The following is a 21,492-nucleotide window of genomic DNA, read 5'->3' on the forward strand; positions in this document are numbered from 1 at the left end:
GAAACTCAATTGGGCACTAAAAGACAGGGACTCAGTGGAAATAATGAGATTATTGCACATTACAATTATCCTGCTCAGTTACTAGAAGTTATTCTACAGGTTTTATTCCCTGCTTCTGTTGCAAATTGTCTAATAAATTAACCATGAAATTGAAGTAGGAAACTACTTTCTGGTTGTATCAGCCTTCAAAGTAAATAATTCTATGCAAGCCCTGAAAACGGATTTGTGGTTCACAATATTGCCTTTTTTCCCCCAGCTCTATTGGTTGACCTAATAAAAATAGGTCCCGTGTGATGCTCCTTATTTGATTTATAGCCTCAGATTGACATGACTGTAAAAAATAATTGCTGTCTTTTTTACTTGCCACCAGGGGGAGGACTCTGCTCATTCATCTGGGCTATGATTCAACAAATAATAATTTAAAAAAACCCCCAAACAATCTGTGATGCAAAATAGCAGGGTGCACCTCTGTGATTTTCCAGGCATGTTTTTGCAGCATCTCTGCCCTTGTCTCTGCAGTGCAACTGCAGCCTGTGAGATGGACATCATTTGTACCAAAGCCTTGCTTTGCAAAATGCTCAGATGTCAGAAGCAACATAGCCTCAAAGTAATTTTTAAAAAGTTCTCCATCTAGAGAGATTTCCTTTCAGTGGCAGATGCAGGAAATGTGCTTCATCCTTTACATTTAAGACCATTCTGATTCAAAATCATTCTCTTTCACCTCTTCTCTGATGCATCAACCCTCCTTCACACTTTCTGCCTTGCAGACTTGCTACTTTCAAAGGAAAAAAAAAATCCATAACGTTTTTCCTTTGTTATTTGGCTGCCTCCATTCTCTCAAATCCTTTCTACCCTCTGTATATACAGACTAGATGAGCTGGTACATCTTCCCTACCCTCCCTTCTGGTTGCTCTTTCCCAGACCATGCTTTTGTCCTCTCTAGCAAGGTGGAGCTCGGCAGTTGTGGGCCCGCTTGGTGATCAGCTGGGGTCTCAGCGGAACACAAGGTATGTGCTGCAACAGCTCCATTGCTGGGAGCAGCTGGTTAACAAGTGTAAAACCTGTTTCGTGCCTCTGGACTGCAGGGTGAACTTGCTTTTGGTCTGTTACCCAAGTATTTTTCTGCTTGTTAGTTTTAGACCTGTACATTTTACTTGCAGATTCTTTACACCTTTCTGCTTTTTAATCTAGATCAGGTGATAGTGCTGGCTGGCATTTTCTTCTGCACAAAGGGATACATCTTCAACCTTCCATCCAACAGTTTCTTTATGTACATTGTGTAACTTTATGCATGCAATCAACTCCACAGGGTTTAGAGGAGCTGCTTACAGGTCAGTGTTTGTTGTAGTTGTGTTTCAAGCTAATTATACACTGTAGAAACTCAATAGCCCACAGTAACCAAGGTCTTGGATTGGTTTTCCTATATCAGCGTTGTTTGGTGTGCTGTCCATCTGCATATGATTTGCAATAAACCTGCATACTTACATAACTTCTTTAGATACATTCCAGAAATCCCCTTGGGTTCTTACCTTCTATTCCTTTTATGGTGGTCATAAAACCCAAACACACTTCAAAATTCTTAGTATAGACCCAGGGAGCTGCCAGGCCAAATCAATCTCATGTAAACAAGCATGCTGTCAGCTCCCTTTCTCCCAGAAACAACCCACAGAGGGAAAAAAAACAAAAACAAAAACAAAGTTAATGAAGGAGTGAGTGGGTTGCAGCTGGCCATCTGGCTGCCTGGGCGCAGAGGTTGCTGCTGCACCTGGGGCTGAACAGGCTGTAAGGATGTGTCAGACAGAGACTCGAGGAAACCTCTCCTTCATCAGGCTTAGCAGCAGGGAAGAAAAATGCAACAACCAAGAGCGCCAGCACAGCCGGAGTGTTGCATCCGTCACCCTGGCATGCTGAGTTTAGGAGTCATCTACTTCAAATGCACTTTTCACCCCATGGCTGTTTGTCTGCCATCATATCTAGCTTGTGTTAAACTGCTGATGAGCTTCATTGGTTGTCCCCACTTACAGCTTGATTAACAAATAGCTCTGAACCGAGATATTATTAAACCAATATGAATGCAAGGTCATAATATTCAGAGGTGATGAAACTTTTCTTAACTTTTTGCAAGAGGAAAGGCATTTGCATTACATGATGATATTTATTTGCAGCTGACCAGTATTACACCTGACTGGGTTTGCCCAACCAAGAGAACCACTCCAGGGTGATTCCTTGACAAGCATGGCTATAGGTGGATCAAAACCTGAGGATGAAGATTTGGAAAGCAGTAAAGATGGAATTACACCAGGCACAACTCTACCCAGAAAGCGAGATAAAAAGGGGAACTTCACTGCAAGTTCATGCTCGTCTCAAAGACAGCAAAGCCAAAGGATGAAGTTTATCTAAAAGTCTGCATCACTTCCAAACAGCTGAGTAAGTTGGTTTGGGGGTAACTGGACGGAGGAGCTTGCTGCCTGGAGGGAATCAGGAAACAATCACACAGGACTGTCAAAATGGTAAAAGTCCCTTTGTCTCAAAACTATTTGGCATATTAACTCAGTTCTCCTTTCTTCCTCCCAGAAACAGGTGCCAATTTGTTAAGCAGTTTAGCCCAATAAACTCAGTTTGCTTTTCCTTTCAAAGTTTGTCTAGCGTAAGGAGTGGCTGCAGACTGTTCCCAGGGCTGCCATTGTCCGGAACATGGCTCCTGCCCGCACTGGTGCTCCACTCCTGCAGCGCCAGCCCGATGCCACCACGCCAGCATGCCCTGAGGAGCAGGAATCTCCACTGACGGCTGCCAGCCAGTTCCCGTGGCCTGTCACAGGAGTGGAGACAGGGCCTAAGACTTGTGTGGCCTGTCACAAATGTCATGGCACAATTTTGCAATGGCTAAATCTGCAGAAGGTTCCTTTCATTAGGGACCGGAAAAAAAAAAAAAAGAAGAGACCCCCAAACTATGCTGGAAGCAAGGACTGGCTGACCTGTGTGTGCAGCGTTCCAGGTTCTGGCTCAGAACTGCAGGAGAGGCTGTTACACACCTCCCTGTGCTGGCTCCCGTCCCAGGACAGGGCAGAGCGTCCCACCAAGCAGGGTGCGGGCAGCAGGCAGGGCACGTCCTGGGCACAGGATCACCGGCTGAGTGGGTGCTGTGAGGACAATCAAGCATTTCTGAGCTGGTCATGTATTCTGCTTTGCTCTGACCAACACAGGTGCCTCCTCCTCCATTTTCCGTGTCCCTGCTGTGATGTAGGAGACAAAGGGGAGACAATGTCCCAGTTTCCCCCTCTCAAAAAGGCGTGATCTCCCTGCTGCTGCTCCAAGCCAGGGCAAAGGAGTGAAGCCCACAGGAGCTGTGGGGACAGGGCTGGACAGCTGGACAATCTGACTAAGGCTGTAGGTAACTGGTTGCTTGTTAGAGATAGTTTGTTGGTATATATGCATTTTTGGACCATTTTGCACATGCACAGCATGGTGTATGTAGCTGTGCTGCAGAAATATTGATAAGAACTGCAGATGTTCTCCCCTCTTCGAGTGTGTTTCAGGGCACAACACGCTGTGCATAAAAGAAGCTGTATGAGAAACGCAGTCAAATTTAGATGTCACTTTACTGTTCTATTTCTAATATTAAGAACAGTTTTCAAACTCTGTAAGGATTTTGGTGTTTTAGCCCCGTTAAAGAGAATGAAATGCGCACATGTCTTGGGGACACAGCACAGCGTGTACCTGCTGTTTATTCCACACTGAGGTGAAGCAGCATCTGGGTGAGTGCTACCTATTCAAATAAGGAGGATTTTGTTTTCTCCTTGCAGTTGGCGTTTTCACCCAGCTTCCCTGGACAACAGCTGGTAATGAGCTGAAACCACTGCTCTGTGTGCAAACTGTACTTCTTTGGGATACAATTTTGTCTGTGTGTGACCAGCGCTTATCATGAGCTTAGATAATGGGTCTTTTAGTCTCAGGGTCATTAGTATCATTACTACTTACAGTATCACATAGCAGATCATCATCCTTGATTTAAGTGCTATGGTGCTCCTATTGCTCTAGTACTAAGTAAAGCAATAAATAAAATACTGTTTTTAGAAAAGAGGGAACTGAAAAGATTCAGATTGTTTCCTCAGGTCAACTGAACTGTGTGAGGATGCAGAAACTTGAATTAGAAACATTGGAAGAACAGCAGAGTGTGCATGTTGTGCTTGATAAATGCGCTAGTGGGACTGCTGTGAGAGTCAGATAGATCCATATGTCAGAAAACAAGATAAAGCGTAACATCTGCTGTTCCCTTCCACCTCCGTGGGCCTGTGGGAGTTCTCTCCTGTTCCCTCATTTGCCCATCTATAAATCTAAAATAATACAGACCTCCCCGCTCACTGGAAGTTGTGTAAGCAACTCACAACCATACAATGTTATTAATAAATCCTGGAAGGAAAGTGCGCTAGGAGAGATAACAATATTTGCTCCATAAATTACAGAAATGTGGCTAAATAAAATGATAGACAGAAAGAATCACTACAAATTCCCCTGTCTCCTAATTACCTGGGCGCATCTCTTCTTCTCTTGGTTAGTCCTGACTGAGAAAGCGTGTTTATAATCACCAGTGCAGCTGGATATAAACACTGGCATTTCAGGGATGGCGTGAAATCTGGAAATGCCTTTGGAAGTCAGGCTGAACAGTGGCTCTGCGCTTGTCATCGTTAAATCAGGCAATCACTAAGCAGATACCCAAGTGAGCCTAAATTATAACATGCCCTTTGCATCAAGGGTGTAGGTACCTGTTCGTGACCACTTACCTTCCATGTTGGTGCTTTGTAGGGCTGTTGGCTTCTCTAGACTGAGCAGCAGTCAACAGAGAGCAGAGAGAAACCCTGCAACTCCAGTACCTTCAGTTGGCTCCTGCTCTGGCCTCCGCTGGTGGCTCCTGGGGCTGATCAAGAACCTTCTCTTTGTGCTCAGGCACTTGCTTAAAGCTCAGCAGAGGGAAAACATGCTGCCGTCTTAGGGAAGCACCTCATTAGTTATGTCAGAGAGATGTCTTAAACAGCCATGATTTTGTTCACTTTCTCCAGGGGATCATCTCTGAAAGTGGTTTTTCGTGTCCCACAGAGGGACAGGCCACCAATAAGTCTGATTTTGAGCCTGGGTTCTGTTTGTAGGATTTTAAAGCCAACAGGGTCTGCTGCAACCTCTTCATCAGGTCTCCTCCAGACGCGCAACTTTGAGAGATCGCAGCCACTGCCTCATTTGTTTTGTCTTCTCACCACTAAAGAAGTACCTGATGCCACAGCCACCATCATTAGGCTTCGGAGTCAACGGTTCTACCAAAGTGAATTTCAGCTCGCTTGGCGTGTGACCAGAAGGGCACATTAGGGTCACACCTGGGGCGACGTTCCCTGCCCCCGGGACTCCTGGAACGCCTGAGGTGATTCGCTTCCCCTGGAACAGAGCACGGGACGGGGGTGGAGGGCGCGTACCTGGACGGGACCCTAAAAGGTTCAAACCCCCGCCTCAGCTCCCGCGCCCCAGCCCTGCCGTTCCCAACCGGCCACCGCCACCCCCGCCCCGCCGCGGCTCCGCCCCCGGGGCCGCCCCAGGTGCCGGCGGGGGGGCGGCTCCCGCCACGCGAGCAGCGGCCGCGGGACCCGCACGGCTCGGCTCGGCTCGGCTCGGCTCGGCTCGGCTCGGCTCGGCTCGGCTCGGCTCGGCTTGGTTCGGTTCGACTCGCTTCGGCGCTGCCGCTCCTCCGCCTCAGGTAAGAGCCGCGGCCCCGCGGAGACGGGCGCTTCCTTCCGCGCCGGTGCGCGCCGTCGGGGCGCAGCTTTTTCCCCGCCGAAAGTAACGGGGGATGGGAGCATCGCCCCCCTCCGGCTCCCGCCACGGGGCGGGAACCGCTCCTCATCTCACCGTTCCCGTCGGGCCCCAAAAACTCTTCCCGCCCTTTCCGATCCCGAGCGTCGGGGTTGTCCCCGGGCTCCGCGGGACGGCGGGAGGCTGGGACAGGTGACAGGAGGTGTCCCGGTGCCCGGGGAGCCCCCGCGGGGCGGGCGTCGGCTGCGGTGCCGGTGAGTGCCCGGGGGCAGCGGGATGAGCGCGTTGCGCCCCGGAGGTGGGATGTGACAGGCAGACCCTCGGGAGCGACGGCGAGGAGATGGTAGTAGCAGTTATATCTGTAAAATAAATATTTATCAGCCATAAGAGGTGATATAATACTGCTTTATCTTCTAAATATCCTGAGCGGGGGCGGGGGGAGGCTGGAGACTGGGGCCTTCCCGGCTGTTTTCCAGCTGGTGTGTAACCCCTGTCAGCTCCTGTCAGCCTGGGCGGTTGTTTCTGGTCAGGAGATGCAGCACTTCAAACCAAAAACTGTCTGGCAGTAAAGCAGGCTGCCGGGAAACGTGAGATTTCGCTTTTGCTGTTGTTGCTCGGTGAAGGGAGAGCCCTGTGCTGCCGGACCCGCGGCAGGTTCGCTGTTTGTCCACACAGGTGGAAGAACAGACGTGCAGGCTGTGTGTGTAACACACCCAGGCTGCCCTAGAGCAGTAGGCAGTGAGCCCATTTCATGAAGCCGAACATATCAATCTTTCTAATTTAATTCATAAAAATAATACATTCTCCATTTTTTCCTGTTGATGCTGTACAAAATGCATGTGGCCTTTTTGCCATATGTTCGGAGACCATGCGTTGTTTTTTCCCCAATGTTTTCTCTGCTTGCCAGCAGCAAGGCAGTCTCGTCTGACACGCTTGGTGACATCGTGCTGTGGGATCGCAGGTGATACTGCCAAAACCAGCACAAGCATTTCCACCTTTTTGCCTCCCAAGGTTCTGTTTCCACGCTGTCCTTTCCCTCTTACGGCACGAGCAGTGGTGTGTTTGTGCCGTGCATCAGGTTGATCTGACCTAAACTACGACTAACCTAACAAAAAAAAAAAGAGGGGGGAATAATTCTAATCTGGATTTTCCCTTGGCCTGAGACAATGTAAGATTGTGGCCTCAGAAATTTAATTCATGTTTCTGTGTGCTTTCTTGGCAGCAAACCTGCTTTGTTCCTCATTGCTCACTGCTGACCCAGCACTGCACTCTCGTTTATGCTAATAACAAGTTTGTGGGGCTTCATAGTAGCCTGGATTAGCTCTTGGTTCAAACAAAACTCCCAAGGCAGAAGTGTCAGTGGAACTATAGTCTTGATCTGTGTATTTGAATCTGTACCCAGATCATGGGAGCACTGGTTCTGGATTATAGTGGGTACAATAGAATCCATATGCAAGTGTGTAACTAAAAGGCTTTTATTTCCTATTATTTGTGCTTGCTCTCCTGGAAGTGGTTGTATATGCATTTACTGAGACCTTGGTGTGATCCCTGCCTTCAGAACTGTTTCATCAGGACAATTTCTAGTCCAAGTCACAAGAGAGGCAGATAAACCAATCTTCAAATTCAGCTTCCTTTGCAATTTGGACAAGACTGTGCTGCCCTCTTTGCAGATCTAATACATTTTCAGGTAACAAACTGAGAAGGCTTACTAGCTTTAGATTTTAATAGCAGTAGTTCTTGCTACATTTAGGTGTAGCAAAGTAATACACGTAGTATTCATTAGCGTGCTAGTTGTCGTGTAATGGTCATGTTAGCTGACTTGTGTGTATTTCAGATAGTTTTTCCTACTTCCATTTTCATGTGACGTGATGCAGCTCTAGCTCAAAACGGGCAGGTCACAGCATCACATTTCAGGGTCTTGCATCTCTCTGGCTGGTTGTAGTGCCAGGGAAGGGCACTCCTGTCCCCTTTGCCCTCCCCAGTAACTCCATGTCTGTTTGCTGTTAATAGTTTGGCCTCAAGAAGTTCTTTTTTCTGAGGCAGTTCTCAACATTGAGAAATGTCCTGAAAGGGTAATTTCAGGTATGCTTCTTCCTGTAAAAACGTATCTTGTGCTTCAAGTTCTGCAGTATTAAGTGAGCTCTTGTAAATGTGTGCTCAGCTATCTGCACCACAGTAGTATTTGATCTATGACGTAAACAATGAGACTTATGTTTGGAAGTATTAGCTAATTAAAACATGGGAATTGCGAGGACGCTTGTTCTAATCCTGATTAGCAGGCAGCTTACTTCACAGCACCGAGAACATATCATAGAGAAACAACATAACTTGTTCATTGCAGATTTTCTACTCAAAGGAGGAGGACAAAACCCAACAAATTAAACTTCTGTGCTGCAGAGGCATCCTGAGGTGGTTATTACAAGACAAAACCAGCCTGCAGTCACCTGATTTGGTCAGGACAGCTGCTTGTTTTTACCTGTAAATGAAAGGTTTTAGACCTGGTGATGCAGAAGAATCTGTAACTCTGTCTCCTGTGCACTGGTGGAGGGGTGTCTGCCCAAATCTGCATGTGGTCTGACTCCAGCTCCAGACAGTACGAGTTCCATAAGGTACCATGGGAGGCCATGGTCACAGCTTCCTCCATGCAGGGCTGTGTCCCAGCACAGAACGCGGCTGTTCCCTGCGCCCCGGCTGGGGAAGGATCAGTGGGGAGTTACACATGTCTTGTAGCAGAGTTAGGTTGTATTCGTCCGTTGTGTTCCTCCAAGTGCTTTTATGTCACTACTACTTCAGTGTATTCAGCAAGATACTTGGAAGTATTTCACTATTGCCAGTTCGTTTGTGGAGAAACAGAGGTGGTACTGCAAGGCTGGAGAGCTGATGAGAAGGGGACTGAAGTCCCATATCTCGGCCAGGGTTGCGATGTTTGTAATAGGAAATAAGGGCTTTGGTGATGGTGAGTTTTGTAACAGCAATCAACCTCTTCAGCTTGCACTGCTCTCTGGAGACAGGGCTGGGTTCAGGATCAGCCTCAGCTAGTGGTTCTGTAGATCCAGAAACTGACTGGCTCCTGGGGTTCCCAGACTCAATGGAATATTCAGGGAGTTGCGGAAATTTTCTCTGCATCCGCTCTTCAGGTCATAAAGAGGTTGTAAATCTCTTGTTCCATGCATCCTTTGGCAGAGAGCCGAGCTGGGCTCAGTTAGTGGCTCCCCTTTAGAAGGGGAGAGCTTTGTACTGCTAAATATTTTTCTCTGTATCTTCTGGAGTAGCATGTTTGCCAACAGGCATGGAACTATATGATGATAAAACAGCTGCAATGAAAACACTCAGAGAAGAAAGTAAAAAATGTGAGAACTTCTATCCCTTTACTCTTTTTTTTTTTTTTTTTTTGCCATTGTAAAATTAAAGTGACTAACTCCTCCTTCCTGACAGTTTTGTTGTGCCTCTAAACCGGATTATGAGGATGTTAAACGTTATGCAGGAAATGGGAGAGGTGCAGTTCCCGACACAGACGTTTGGCTCAAGGAAACCTTTCTAACAACAGTCCCAGCCTACTGCCTAACAAAATATAGTAGTAACATTAGCAAGTTGATGGGAAATGGGTGATATCCGCAGGCTCTTGACTTTTGTTCCATATTCAGAAAATTCATAGAAGGCTTTTCGAAGCCTGTGTTCCCAGATCTGAGTGGGTAATAATAAAAAAACACCTACATTGATTAGAAGTTTTTATTCTTCAGCTAGTGAAATCATTTGTAGCGTGTGAATTCTAGAACAAATCCACAACAAGCATCTTCTTACAAAGACTTGTGGATTCATTGACAAATTAATTTTAGCTTTTGCTTTCAAGATGAGGGGCTCACATTTTTAAAGTAATAAACATAGGCTTAATTCTCTTTCTGTTTGCGCTGTTGAATTATTTTTGTTCTAGATCTATCAATTAAGTTATTTGGATGACACCTCAAAATCAAGTTCTGGACAGTACTGAGGTGCCATCAGGAGCAGTCACAGGGGGCAAGTGTTGCAGAGGGCAGAGGAGTGAGAACAGGAGGAAATGTAACCGATATAGAAAAATATGCAATACTTTGGGCAAGAGCAAGGTGCTGTCTGGTTGCCAAGTGAGGTGATTGTCAATTGTGTGGGTCGTGAGGAAGGATTTGTCCTTGTTTTATCCAAATTCTGACCTGTAATTGGTGGCTGTAGCATGTTATTTACATAAAGTCTGGGTTTGTCCATGTGTTTTGGCAGGGCAAGATAATGTAAGTCAAGATGACAAATGGTGGTTTACCCTAGTTTTCTGGAGAGGAAACGCACCGGAGACAAAGTTGTCCTTTAGGTTATATTAGCCATGAAAAAGAAGACTAAATTCTGTTGTGTTTTTCTGCTTTAAATCTGGAATAACTATTACTTTAAGGCAATTATTTTGTATAGATGGGCTGTAAGGGGGTTGCAGACATTTCCACGTCCTATTGTAATTTGCCTTTGCAGCACAGTAGACTTTGACCGAGGTGTTGCACAAAACACTGATATATATAGATGCATTTCAGCTGCTCCTTGATTCCATTTACTTTGCTGCCTTTCTGCAGGAAAGGTGTAATGATTCCTATCTGAGATTTTGCACTAACTTGTAGGATTTATCTGGAACTCTCATTTTAGATTAATCTAGATAATGTCCCTTTAATAAATTTTAAACTGATGGCTCAAAATATTTGCGGTTATCTTAATATCTGTCACTAAAGCGCTGTTTCTGTTCTCTTTGTATGCTACAGGGCTGTCCCCTTTACCTCCAGTGAAGGAAGTTCAGACCTTTCCACAGCAGCGTGTTCAGCCTAACCTGCCTAGCCATTAGTCTCTTACATAATATTCTCATTATCCATCTTTACCGTAAACATTGTAATCCTTTTGCTTCTACATCGCAGGTTCAACAGTGTGACCACTCTCTTGATTCATATACTCACAGCAAAGCCTCCATCTCTCTCATGGATTATAGATCTAAATTGGTAACTATCGCTTGCAATATTTACTAGCAGTTATGTTAATTGCTCATACTGTGTTTTCTGCTTCTGATAAATCTCTCTTGTAGTACTAGCATTTGTATAAGACTCCTTAAGGTCATGGCCTTATCTCCTTTATGAGCTTTATTCTTAGGTCAGCATACATTGGCTGTAAAAAACAAAACAAGACAAAACCAAACTCATTACTTGATAGTAATCTAATATAGGATTTAATTTAATTCCAAAAAAAGTAAACAAATGTTTTTTGGGAGGGATGACAGAGCACATAAAGGAGTTAATTTTCATAATAGAGTATTGATGTAGATGTATAGTCTGTGAACTAGAGTATTTTGGACGTAGGTGCACTTCCTAAGACTTTTTTGGGGGAAAATCCACATGGTCTTAACTCATTTGAAAAGAAGTTGCACTGCATGTCAGTGGTGTCTCTCATAGATTGCTGCTAAACTGTAAATATTTGGGATGAAAAAATCTTTCGGTTTAGCTACTTTTTTGTTCTTCCCTAGCACATAACTTACAGAATAATTTGCACAGCCTTTTAGCATACTTAGAATTCTCTACAACACTCCTGTCTTGCGTTACTATATGAGCCTTGGCAGATGTGTGATCTGTTCGACTTTAGTGCTACGTATTAACTTTAGCACTATGTATGTGGGGTTGTTTTCTACTTCTACCTTTGCTTAGCCTCATTATTTCTGCTTTTATTAAATAAATGTGTCTAGTAATTTCCTTTCTTCCTTCCACACTCCTCAGTGCCTATGGATAGCCAGGAGTCTAACAGGCAGAGCTGTGTTTGTCACTGTGCCCATTCTCTCCTTGCCTGCTCTTACCACTTATTCCTTCTATACCGATAGTCGTTAACTTCTTTCTCAGTTTTTTTCCAACTGATCTTGAGCACTGGAAATCAGGAGCAATAAAATGGAAGTAAGAAAAAGGAAGTTTGGACTCTTAAATAAAGGAATGGTTTAGCACCCATAGCTCTGTGAGGCAGTAAATAATATGTCAGGAGAGACAGCCGAGACTCGGTTGGTAAACACGCACAAACTGAGGCAGTAGCACCTGCTGTCATAAGATCTTTGACTCTTAGAAATATAGGGGGGCAGTTTCACCCCCGTCTTCTCATCTGCCTAATAAAAGAAACATGTGTCTGTGAGAGGATGATGATGAAACAGTTCAACAGTCACATTTAAGTTTCCACTGGTCCTATATAACACAAAACGTATGTAGTAAATTTCAGTTTTCGCTTTAAAAATAAAGCAGTGGCAAATATTAAAAGATGTTTTTACTGCTAGAAATGCACAGAACTTGTAATGTACAGAATGCATAGGTTCATAATGAGTTGAAATTGCAGACATGTCTTCGTGTGTAGTTTCAAAGTGCAAGTTCCATCAGTGTGATGATGTTTCATGGTTACCGGAGGTGATTGACAGCAGACAGGAGACCCTTTTCCAAAGGCAGCTCAGACTTTTTCCTCGCAATGCTGTGAGAGATAGTAGGACATGGAAATGGCCGTGTCTGTGAAGAGACCCACGCGGAGACACCTCAACTTCCAACATAATGATCTGATTTCTTGGTTCTTGCCTGTGAGCGGATAGAGAACAGCCCTCCATTAGTTTGTAGCCAAAACCATAAGGGCTGGCAACACTTGAAGTTAACCCTAGTTTTTGTTTGTTTGTTTATTTGTTTTTCTTCTGGAAATAAGTGGATGGTGAGTTATACCACTTGATTTCTAACCAACACCATCAGATTTAGACAGTTCATGTATTGCTTTTCACTGAAGTTGACTGTAGGCAGTAAATACTGCAGAATAGGGCCAACAGTGACCACTTCCAGGGATTTGTAAGAGCAGTAACACTTTGGTTCGCGTTGCGCTACAAAACAGTTTGATTCTTCACTGTGATGTTGGTCACAAATTAAAGAGCACAGCTGTGTCTATACGACACATTTCAGTGAGTACTGAAAGCAGGGAAGGTTGATTTCCCACAGAGGTGTCTTATGGTGATAGGCTTCTTTTTAAACTTCATTAGACCAAAACGGAAAATTAAGGCATGGGAGACACTTTCAATCAGGAACGTGTTCTTTGTTGGCTAGTAAGCTCTGATTAAGATTTTATTGCTGTAGAGAATTTGTAGCATCCTCCTCCTCCTATGTGGTTTCTCTGTTTAATAAAAGACGAGCTCACACTGCAGGCTTTTTCCTCAATAGGGAAATAATAAGGTATCTTGTAGCTACATAACTGCCTGTTTTCACAAAAGTAGCTGGAAAAGGATGTGTTTGAGACCTTACTCCTGTGGCTAAAGCATACAGGGAAAAGTGGTTGTCAATATTAATATGCTCTTAGCTACAAAGAAGTGGGATACCCAGGCAAAGAACTAGATGATGCAAGGTCTCGTACTGAAGTGTTCTCAAGGACAAGCTGATTGGCAGCTTTTTCTTCTCCTGTGTAATGGGTTTTCTGTAATCTAGCTAAATCTCTCCTGTATAGGTGTTTTCTTGAGGATTACTCCAAAATGGAAACACGCATGAGCCTTTCTTGCGTTCTGTGTGCCAGTCATATTGAGGTGATCTTCTGCAACAAAACCCCAGTTATTCCACACGTGTTTGTGAAACAGCAGAGATGCTGCTGTGTTTGGATTCATCCTGAGCAAAGAGCGCATGTAGTTGCGTATGTGGGGGTTATGCTGCCGACTAAACGTCCGTTCACCAAGGAGGGAATAAAATCCTGTGGGAGCGATGGCTGCGTGAGCTGTTCTGATGAGTCGGATGAGAGCTGCCTGACACCAGCACATTGTCACCTTGTCCCTCTGCCATTGAGGCTGAACCTCCACGGGTGTGAAGGACCTGCAGGAGATGGGATTTTTGTGGACCTTTCTCTCAGTAGCATAGCAACAACCATCGCTTCCCACCGCTCGGTCCCCTCTGCTTGGCTCCCTCAGCTGTGCTGGATCAGGAACTGAACCAACTTTTAAAAACAGGAGAAGTTGTAGGAGGGTTTATTTTTAACTGGGATCTCTGTGTTCTCAGAACCAGCTCTCTGCATGGTCCTTGGGACTGGCATAACTGGGGAGCACTTGGAGCAGGGGTGGGACAGCAAGTGGGGAAGAGGAAGGAAGAGGGGGAGAACTGGGAGAATTGCTGGTTCCTGGCTTCAGAATTTGAGCACAAACTCAGGGGCAGCCCTGTGAATGCTTTCAGCCCAAATACTGGTGGAGGACAGCGCCAGTAATCATCTGCGGTCAGAGGAGTAATCAGTAATTAGTACTGAACTCCTTTCAGTTTTACTCTACTGACCAGAGCAGGGGAAAGGGAGAAGTCAAATTTAAGCAAGGGGATTGAATTTTCTTTGAAATTTTTGTGCTCTGTCACCGTCTCTAATGACTCGGGGAGCCGACCTGGAGCATCCTCAGCGCAGCACCGTACACGTGCAGGCCAGCGAGGGTTGCGCTTCTATGACAACAGCCCCGCACTCTGTGCAAGTGGCGCTTGATCTTATTTTCTGTGCTGTGCTTCTAACAAAGCTGCTCTAGCTGTCCGCGTTCTGTAATTGCTTTTTTGACTGAGATCTGAAAAGTCGCATTTGTAGCCAGGTGCATGTTTGATTATAGCAATCTTGGGGGGTTAATAGAAGCAGCAGTGTTTCATTTAAAGGATCAGCTTGGAGCGTGTGCACGGATTCTGCAAAGGCAGGGGTAGAAAGAAGATATTAATTTCTGTATGATTAGTGGAATGTTTCTTTGTTAAAGGTCTGCCTCTGAATCTTTAAATGACCAAGATTCAAGTGATGAGGGCATCTCACTTTTTTGAAGCCTCTGTGCGTGGAATGGAGAACTAGAGATTTTTTTTTTTCCCCCTCTTCTTTAGTAAGTGCACATGTGTTCTCAGGGGCATTTGTGGAAGTTATGTACATGTATGGGGAAGATAAATTACTCAAATGGAGAACTTCTTACTATCTTCCAGGTTGGTGATTGCATAAATCAACTAATCATCTGGATTCATAATTTTTTAAGCTGAGGTTTCTAACATGTGCACTGAGGCAGTGAGTGCATTGGCCTGAGTGTGTGGGCAAGTCAACTGGATGTTGAATTGTTCATTTTAGAAATTCCCGTTAAGAAGCACAAGGCCTTTTTCTGATACACTGGTTAGAAGAAAATTTGCGCTTGGGTTTTCTGGAGTGCTGGCAAAGGACTGTAGCCTTTCTGAAGAGCAACGGCAGCTCAGAAGAGTGTGTGTCACAATTGTGTTGTATCCTACAGACAATCACTTGTGAGAAGGTTTTACTGGGTTCAGTCCAGCCGTTGGCTATTGAGTTACAGATAAAGTTCTTCAGAAACTGCCCTTGTTAATGCCATCTGTGAATGAGAGGTCTGCTGCACCAGCCCTTTTCTGTGTGAGAAAGTTGCATGTGTTTAGTTGGAGGTAAACCGTCATGCATATTTTATTGAAGTTTAAACTAGGTTGGCTTTTGTTTGTTTCCTCTCTGTTGGGAATTTAAGTTAAAGTGACATCCCAAATTAAATTGCCTTTGGACAGTGTTAGGGTTAATAGCTCTTAACTACAGTGCGTTTTGAATTTTTTGTGTGTGTGGTTTTTGTTTGTTTGTTTTGTGTGGGTTTTTTTCTATTTTTTTTTTCCCTCAGTACATGAGTGAAATCCTGTGTGCAGGTGAGACTTGCTAAGAAGGAATATATCTGGACTGGAATATGGTGAGAGTGGACATTGGTGGGAGTTTTGTTCCCAAAGATGCTTATGAATCTGAGCTGAGGAAAAAATTTAATTTATTTCTTTGGATACCAGGGGAAGAAGAGACTTTGGTCTCTACTCAGTGCTTTCTGACACTGCACACAAGTGGCACGTGTCCTATTTTGGTGGGTGGGTAGCTGCTAATCAGACCTATGCTCTCATTGCCCCAGTTCGCACAACCCCATGACTGGTTATAAGGTGCTGAGGTGTTTGATGTAGGGTAGATTTTGAAACAGCATTAGAGATGAAAAGTGCTTTATGTCTGTTAAAAGGTAAAGTTCCATTTTTCTCCTCTCTGTGGTAATTTGGTGTGTGCGGTTGTTTTCTGCTCTGTACAAACAGAGATGAAAAGTCAGGTCCTTACCTTCTTGCACGGAGCGTGTGAGCTGCGTATGTTAAAGCAGCCAGGGCTGCTCAGAGAATTCCACCCTCTTGATAGTTCAGGTTCCACGGTTGCTTTTTGGTCTCTGAATCCAGTGCAGAGTCACAAGAAAAGGAGTGATCTCTGAGGCTGCATCTCCCCCCTTCTCAACCCCACTGATGTCCCCAGCTCTTACCTCCCCCATAATCAAAAGGGATGCTTTATCCATTCCAAATGCCGCCTGCAGCCCCACTGAGCTGTCATGTTTTATCCAGGTGCTGTTTATTTTAATTGCAGTCTTGAGATTAGATATGTGTTGGATGGATTCAAAGTTGTCAGCTGAAATTCCTCATGTTTCATTTTCTCCCATTGCTTTTTTTTTTTTTTCTTTATCTTTCCTGTAAATCTTGAGGACAGAACTTTTCTAAGGATAAAATGCTGGTGATGCATGTGCTAGAAATGCAGATTTGCTCTAGTAGTCATAAAAGGAATTTTTTAGGTTTACCTGCCTTGGAGGCTGCTAAATGTATTGCACAGTTGGATGCACTGTCAAAGGTGTTAGTTCTCGGTTGCAGTACTCCAGTTTATTGGAGCAACAGAAGCAGCACCCTGCCACAGGAGTAAAGAATGCTGTTTCCCCACTAGTGTTTGAACAATCTGCAGTAGCCATCTGTTATTCTTTTAAACACAAAGTGATGCAACAGGTGTATTTCTTGGCTTTGAAAATTTCACTAGTACAAGTGAATAATAGAAATTTAAAGCCAGGATGTAAAAGAAGGTTTCAAGGCATATTCATCTTTATTTAGCACATATAGTGGTTATCATATTAGAAAGAAGAGAGATAAGGTAAACATATGGTACATAGTTAATGAAGACAAATGCTGAACTGCTCTTAAATCTGTTCTTTTTCAATGTTTATCATTTTCTCAGATGGCTTCAGTAACAGATGCCAGATACAGGCAGAAGGACACTTCAGATCAAAATTTTGATTACATGTTCAAACTCCTGATCATTGGCAACAGCAGCGTGGGTAAAACATCCTTCCTCTTCAGATACGCCGATGACACTTTCACACCAGCTTTCGTTAGCACAGTAGGAATCGACTTCAAAGTGAAAACAGTTTATAGGAATGACAAGCGGGTGAAACTGCAGATTTGGGTAAGTGCCAGCATTTTCAAAAATGCTTTATATTAATCACAGAAAAGATAACGATGGTAAAAAATAGCTTGTTTGCAAGTAGATTTTTGGATTATAAGTTTTGCGTGTCTGTATCATTTATATCCCTTCAGTAAACCTGAGTAAGTTCTCTCTGTATTGCTGTCACACTCAACTGGTGGAAGTCCTGATATGGTCTTAAGCAGCTGCTCTACGTTTCCAGGAGTCAGTGAGCTATTAAGCCTAAACAAACCCAAAGCGAGTCTGGAGCCCTTTAATAGCAGTTTTTGAGTGAGCACTAGTAGATGAAGAAATTCCATGAGTGGTTAATGAATGGTATAGCTAGGTATAGCTTCTACTATCAGCTTATGTCCTGCAAATAAGATACTCGTGTCTTCTTGTGACTCATGTGCCTACACAGTGTCCCCAAGCCAGCTTGCTCCGTCCATCCAGGACTGCTGGGGGAGGACACAGGTATCCTTCAAACCACCTCTGCTGATGCTGCTTCTTGGTAAATCAAATGGGAAGAGAATTCATGTAGGTAAGCTGGGCCTTCCTCTGCTCCAACACCCAGTCATGGGACCTCTTCAGCCTTTTTGAATTATACTATCCTAACTCAGTTAAAAAAAATAACCCTGATCTGCAGAGTGGAGGACGAAGGCCAAGCAGTTGTCAGTAGCTCATGATGTTCCTTTTTATAGAAAGCAAGTGTTTTATTCTACTTGCTGGCAAATGACTTAAACCCTACAGTGTTGAATGCAGTTTATCCTAATGGTGCTTAAACCCTTGTGTCCCTGCAAATTACTCATTATGTTTAAAAAACCTAGGCTCAGAGTGATGTGTTTTAAAGTACCGTGGGGCTCCAGCTGGAATTCCAGTTAGCAATATTCTTCTGTTTTGCGTAAAAAGAAGAGATCTCAAACAGAAGATGTAAGGCTAATATTATCTTAATTTCACAGGAGTGAGTTTACTAACTTGAAGTAGTTGCCTGTGTAGTGGTTTCTCCTACAAGTTCAGCTTAAAGCTTAGGCTTGAAGATGAGTTGAAACTGTAGAGCATTTCTATCCAAATGCTGCCCCAGCTAAGAGCACAGTCTTCTAATTGATCTATGTATGGTTGATTTATAATTAATCTTTAATGATTGCATTTAAATTTAATACCATAGTAATCACTTTTTTATTTATTGTGACAAAAAATAAGTAAAATAGTGAGAATCTAAAATGAGAAACTTTTTTTTAACGGCAGCAATATGATTAATTTTACTTCTGTGTTGCCAGGTACAAGGTACAACCAATTATTTAATAAAAGATCCTTTTCATGTTGCAAAATTCTGGCATTGAAACTAATGCAGATAATCTGACATGAAACTGATTCAATTTAGGGTTTAGGTAATAAGAATGTTTGGACTTCAGGCCCCTTAAGCAACTAGGGTTGTTTTCCATCCAGTTTGTCTTTCTTAATCTTGGAATGTGAAATTCTCTGCTAAGTTATGTAAAAGCAAGACAGGAGGCACCGTGAAATGTTTGTGTTTTTTGCAAAGATACTAGGATTAAAATGAATTAGAGCAATAATCTTAATTAGATCTGTTTGAAGTTTTTTTGGGGAAAAAAGGCTTTAATAATGTTAAACTTCTTATGAAAAGAGCTGTCAGGATGCTACCTATAGGACATGTAATATTGGAGTTACCAACAACACTGCTGATTTAAAACTTATTTTCAATAAAAGTTTCATGTAAACATTTGACAGTTTCCAGAGTGACTTGTATTCTTTTATTTTTCTGTGCTCCTTGCATGGATCCCTGACGTGACTCATGATTTAAGGACCTTAACAAAAAATTATAAATAAATATATTAAAACCCCAGTATTTGAACTTGTTTACCTCCTGCCTGTCCTGAAACTAGACTTGTCATTTCCATGTATTCTTCAGGGTACATGTAGCAGCAGTGGAGGCCATTAGCAAACCAAAACTATGTGTTCTGATCTGTAGGAAGGGTTTTCTTAGCCACGTGTTGTATTTCAATTACTTTTTAAAGTAATTTGCAGCTGCTATTGAGTTTCTGTGAGTGTGGGACCCTGTGTCTCCATTGAACACTTTGCTTTTACTTATTTTGCACTGATGTAGACTTTTTTTTTTAATTATGCTCCCCCTACAGTTGATGTGAAGTTTTACCTGAATCAGGTTTAATGTGAAACTAAGTGAAGAAGGAGAAGGTACAAGTGTTTAAATAAACTCCTGCAAATATCTTTATAAAATCTAGACAGGAGCACTTCTAGGAACCTCTAATGATCTCTGCCCCACGGAGCGAGGTCTCCTTCAGGTGATGGGTGCCTGTGGAGCTCTGAAGGGTGTGCAGCTGGGGCAGCCTGTGCACAAATAACCTGGGTTTGTGTCCTACAAATCTCAAGGGAACGTTCCGGATGCTGTGCTGTGATCCAGAGAGATTCAGTGATCATTGGGACTTTCTACACTGACTTTTGCCTGTGTTGAGCAGACAAGCAGAATATTTGGGTGTAGAACCCCAGCTACAAAGAGCTCCTTGGGTTTTCTGAAAGCTAAAAAAAAAAAAATCAAAGTGCTTCAAGTGTCAAGCGGCTGCACATAGAGACGAACAGTGTCTCGCTGTGTCAGTAAATGTCCTTCTGGCCTGTCTCACAGTAAATATCTCTGGTAGAATTTGGTAGCTTTTTTTAAGCTAGAGACCTAGCTTTTGTGTTTCTGCTGAGTTTGAGGAAATCTCTGTTTTGTGAATTGGGATTTGACGAGCTGTCAGGTGTAATGATCAAAAAAAAGTGCTGCTCTGTTCAATGTTGACGCCATTAGTGGCCCTCTTGCTTTGTTGACATTAACACCTCGATCACCCAAATTGATATTTTAATAAGATTCCTATCAGTTGTGCTAGTGACCTAGTAGTCTGGGAAATGATCTGCTTTGAAAAGGCTTGAAAGGAGTATCTCCTGAGTTTGAGAGAAATTGCATTCATGGTGTTTTTAAGGTAGAATAATAGCTCTGCGGATGGAGAACTAAATAGTAAGACAGCCTGGAGAGGAGTTCTGTGAAATAAGGTTTTGTGGGTTTTATTCTTCATTAAAAAACTCTAAGATCAGTTGACTGTGTTTTAATTTCAAGTCTTTTCTGTCTTGTTAGGAAAGGTGGTTTTATGTAAATTAAATAAATGACCTTTACTATGAAAGTTCAGTTTGTACTTGGATGAGGTTTGGTAATTTAAACCTTTTTAGTTTAAAATATTATAATATCTACATAATATATTAACATATTTACATGTTGACATGAATGTAGTTCTCGGATTAGAATTTTTTATGCCACTGCCATCTGTAATAATACTTTCATATAAAGCAACTCTCCTTATTTGTAAGGAGCTGATTTATAATATCTCCCTGCATGTGGGCTGTACATGTGGGTTATTTCTTCCTTGACTAACAGATTTGTTTTCCCAGAGTTGCTAATTACTGAAGGAAAGCTTTTATATTTTCAGCTAGGTATGGTTTTTTATTATAAATAAATCTCAAAGGTAACACTATTATATTTGTAGCAAATGCACACAGTTAATACTCAGTGCAGCGTTCGGGTTGCCTAGCAGCTAGAGAAGGCCACTTTGTCCAGATCCAGGTGGAAGCAGGGTGAATGAATCAAAGTTGATTTCAGTTTCAGGTGAGAGTGATATGAGATTTCTTTTTTTTCCCCTCCTTCTATGCATTTGTATGTCTCCCTGTGCTAAGTAATACTGGTGGTGAGTAGCAACAATGGCAGAACTCCTGCGGAATGTAGCGTTGAGGTTAACTGCTGAGGGGCAAACTGGTCCTTCATGCTGGCCCAGCCTAGGTTAGTTCCATGAGATCTTTGGAGAGTAGCACAAACGTCCTGATGGAAAATCATTGGCCGTGCTTAGCCCAGAACCCCTCCACACCACACAATATGCGCTTTGTGTGAGGAATTTCATTGCACTTCCATTATACTTTTGTACAGCACCCTATGCAATGGAGTCTCATTTTTGTTGCACATACTATAAGCATGCATGTGATTAATAATAAACATCATTAAATACAGAATTTGGCAGCTGATGTTACTGTTGAAACTGCTTTCACCTCACTTTTTAAGGGCAAATAAAGGTTAAATTTATCTTCAGGTTAAAAGGCAAAAAGGATGTAATGTTCAGATGGAGACAGCATATTTAGACTGCAGTACGATTTTTCTTTTAAGGTGCTGCTCATCAGATTTAAACTAGTAGGATGAATCTAGCTTTTCCTTTCCCAGTAACAAAAATGTTTCTATGGCTTAACTGCTGAAGCCTGAGGGGTCTGAGACTAACTTTGGTGGATGTTTGAAACACGTGTCACAGCTTTCAGGCACAGCTGGGAAGATGGCGCAGAGCAACATCGCTCTGTTTTTGTGCAAAGGTTCTTTACAAA

The 21,492-nt window shown here is 43.2% G+C and overlaps 1 protein-coding gene across 2 annotated transcripts in view; it reads left to right on the plus strand.

Annotated features, from left to right (window-relative positions):
• The first annotated feature begins 5,636 nt into the window (after positions 1–5,636).
• RAB3B (RAB3B, member RAS oncogene family) overlaps positions 5,637–21,492 on the plus strand; it is a 56,333-nt gene continuing 40,477 nt past the window's right edge. Inside the window, exons 1-3 of one of the 2 annotated variants that reach the window (XM_082053854.1) lie at positions 5,715–5,740; positions 10,716–10,796; positions 16,840–17,067. In XM_082053854.1, the coding sequence (XP_081909980.1) occupies positions 10,776–10,796; positions 16,840–17,067 (249 nt within the window). In that variant the 5' untranslated portion in view covers positions 5,715–5,740; positions 10,716–10,775. Of the gene's footprint in view, positions 5,741–10,715; positions 10,797–16,839; positions 17,068–21,492 lie in introns of both variants that reach the window. The other variant, XM_082053855.1, reaches the window with a different exon arrangement.

Source organism: Streptopelia decaocto, assembly GCF_964273445.1.
Source record: "Streptopelia decaocto genome assembly, chromosome: 5".
Taxonomy (NCBI): domain Eukaryota; kingdom Metazoa; phylum Chordata; class Aves; order Columbiformes; family Columbidae; genus Streptopelia; species Streptopelia decaocto.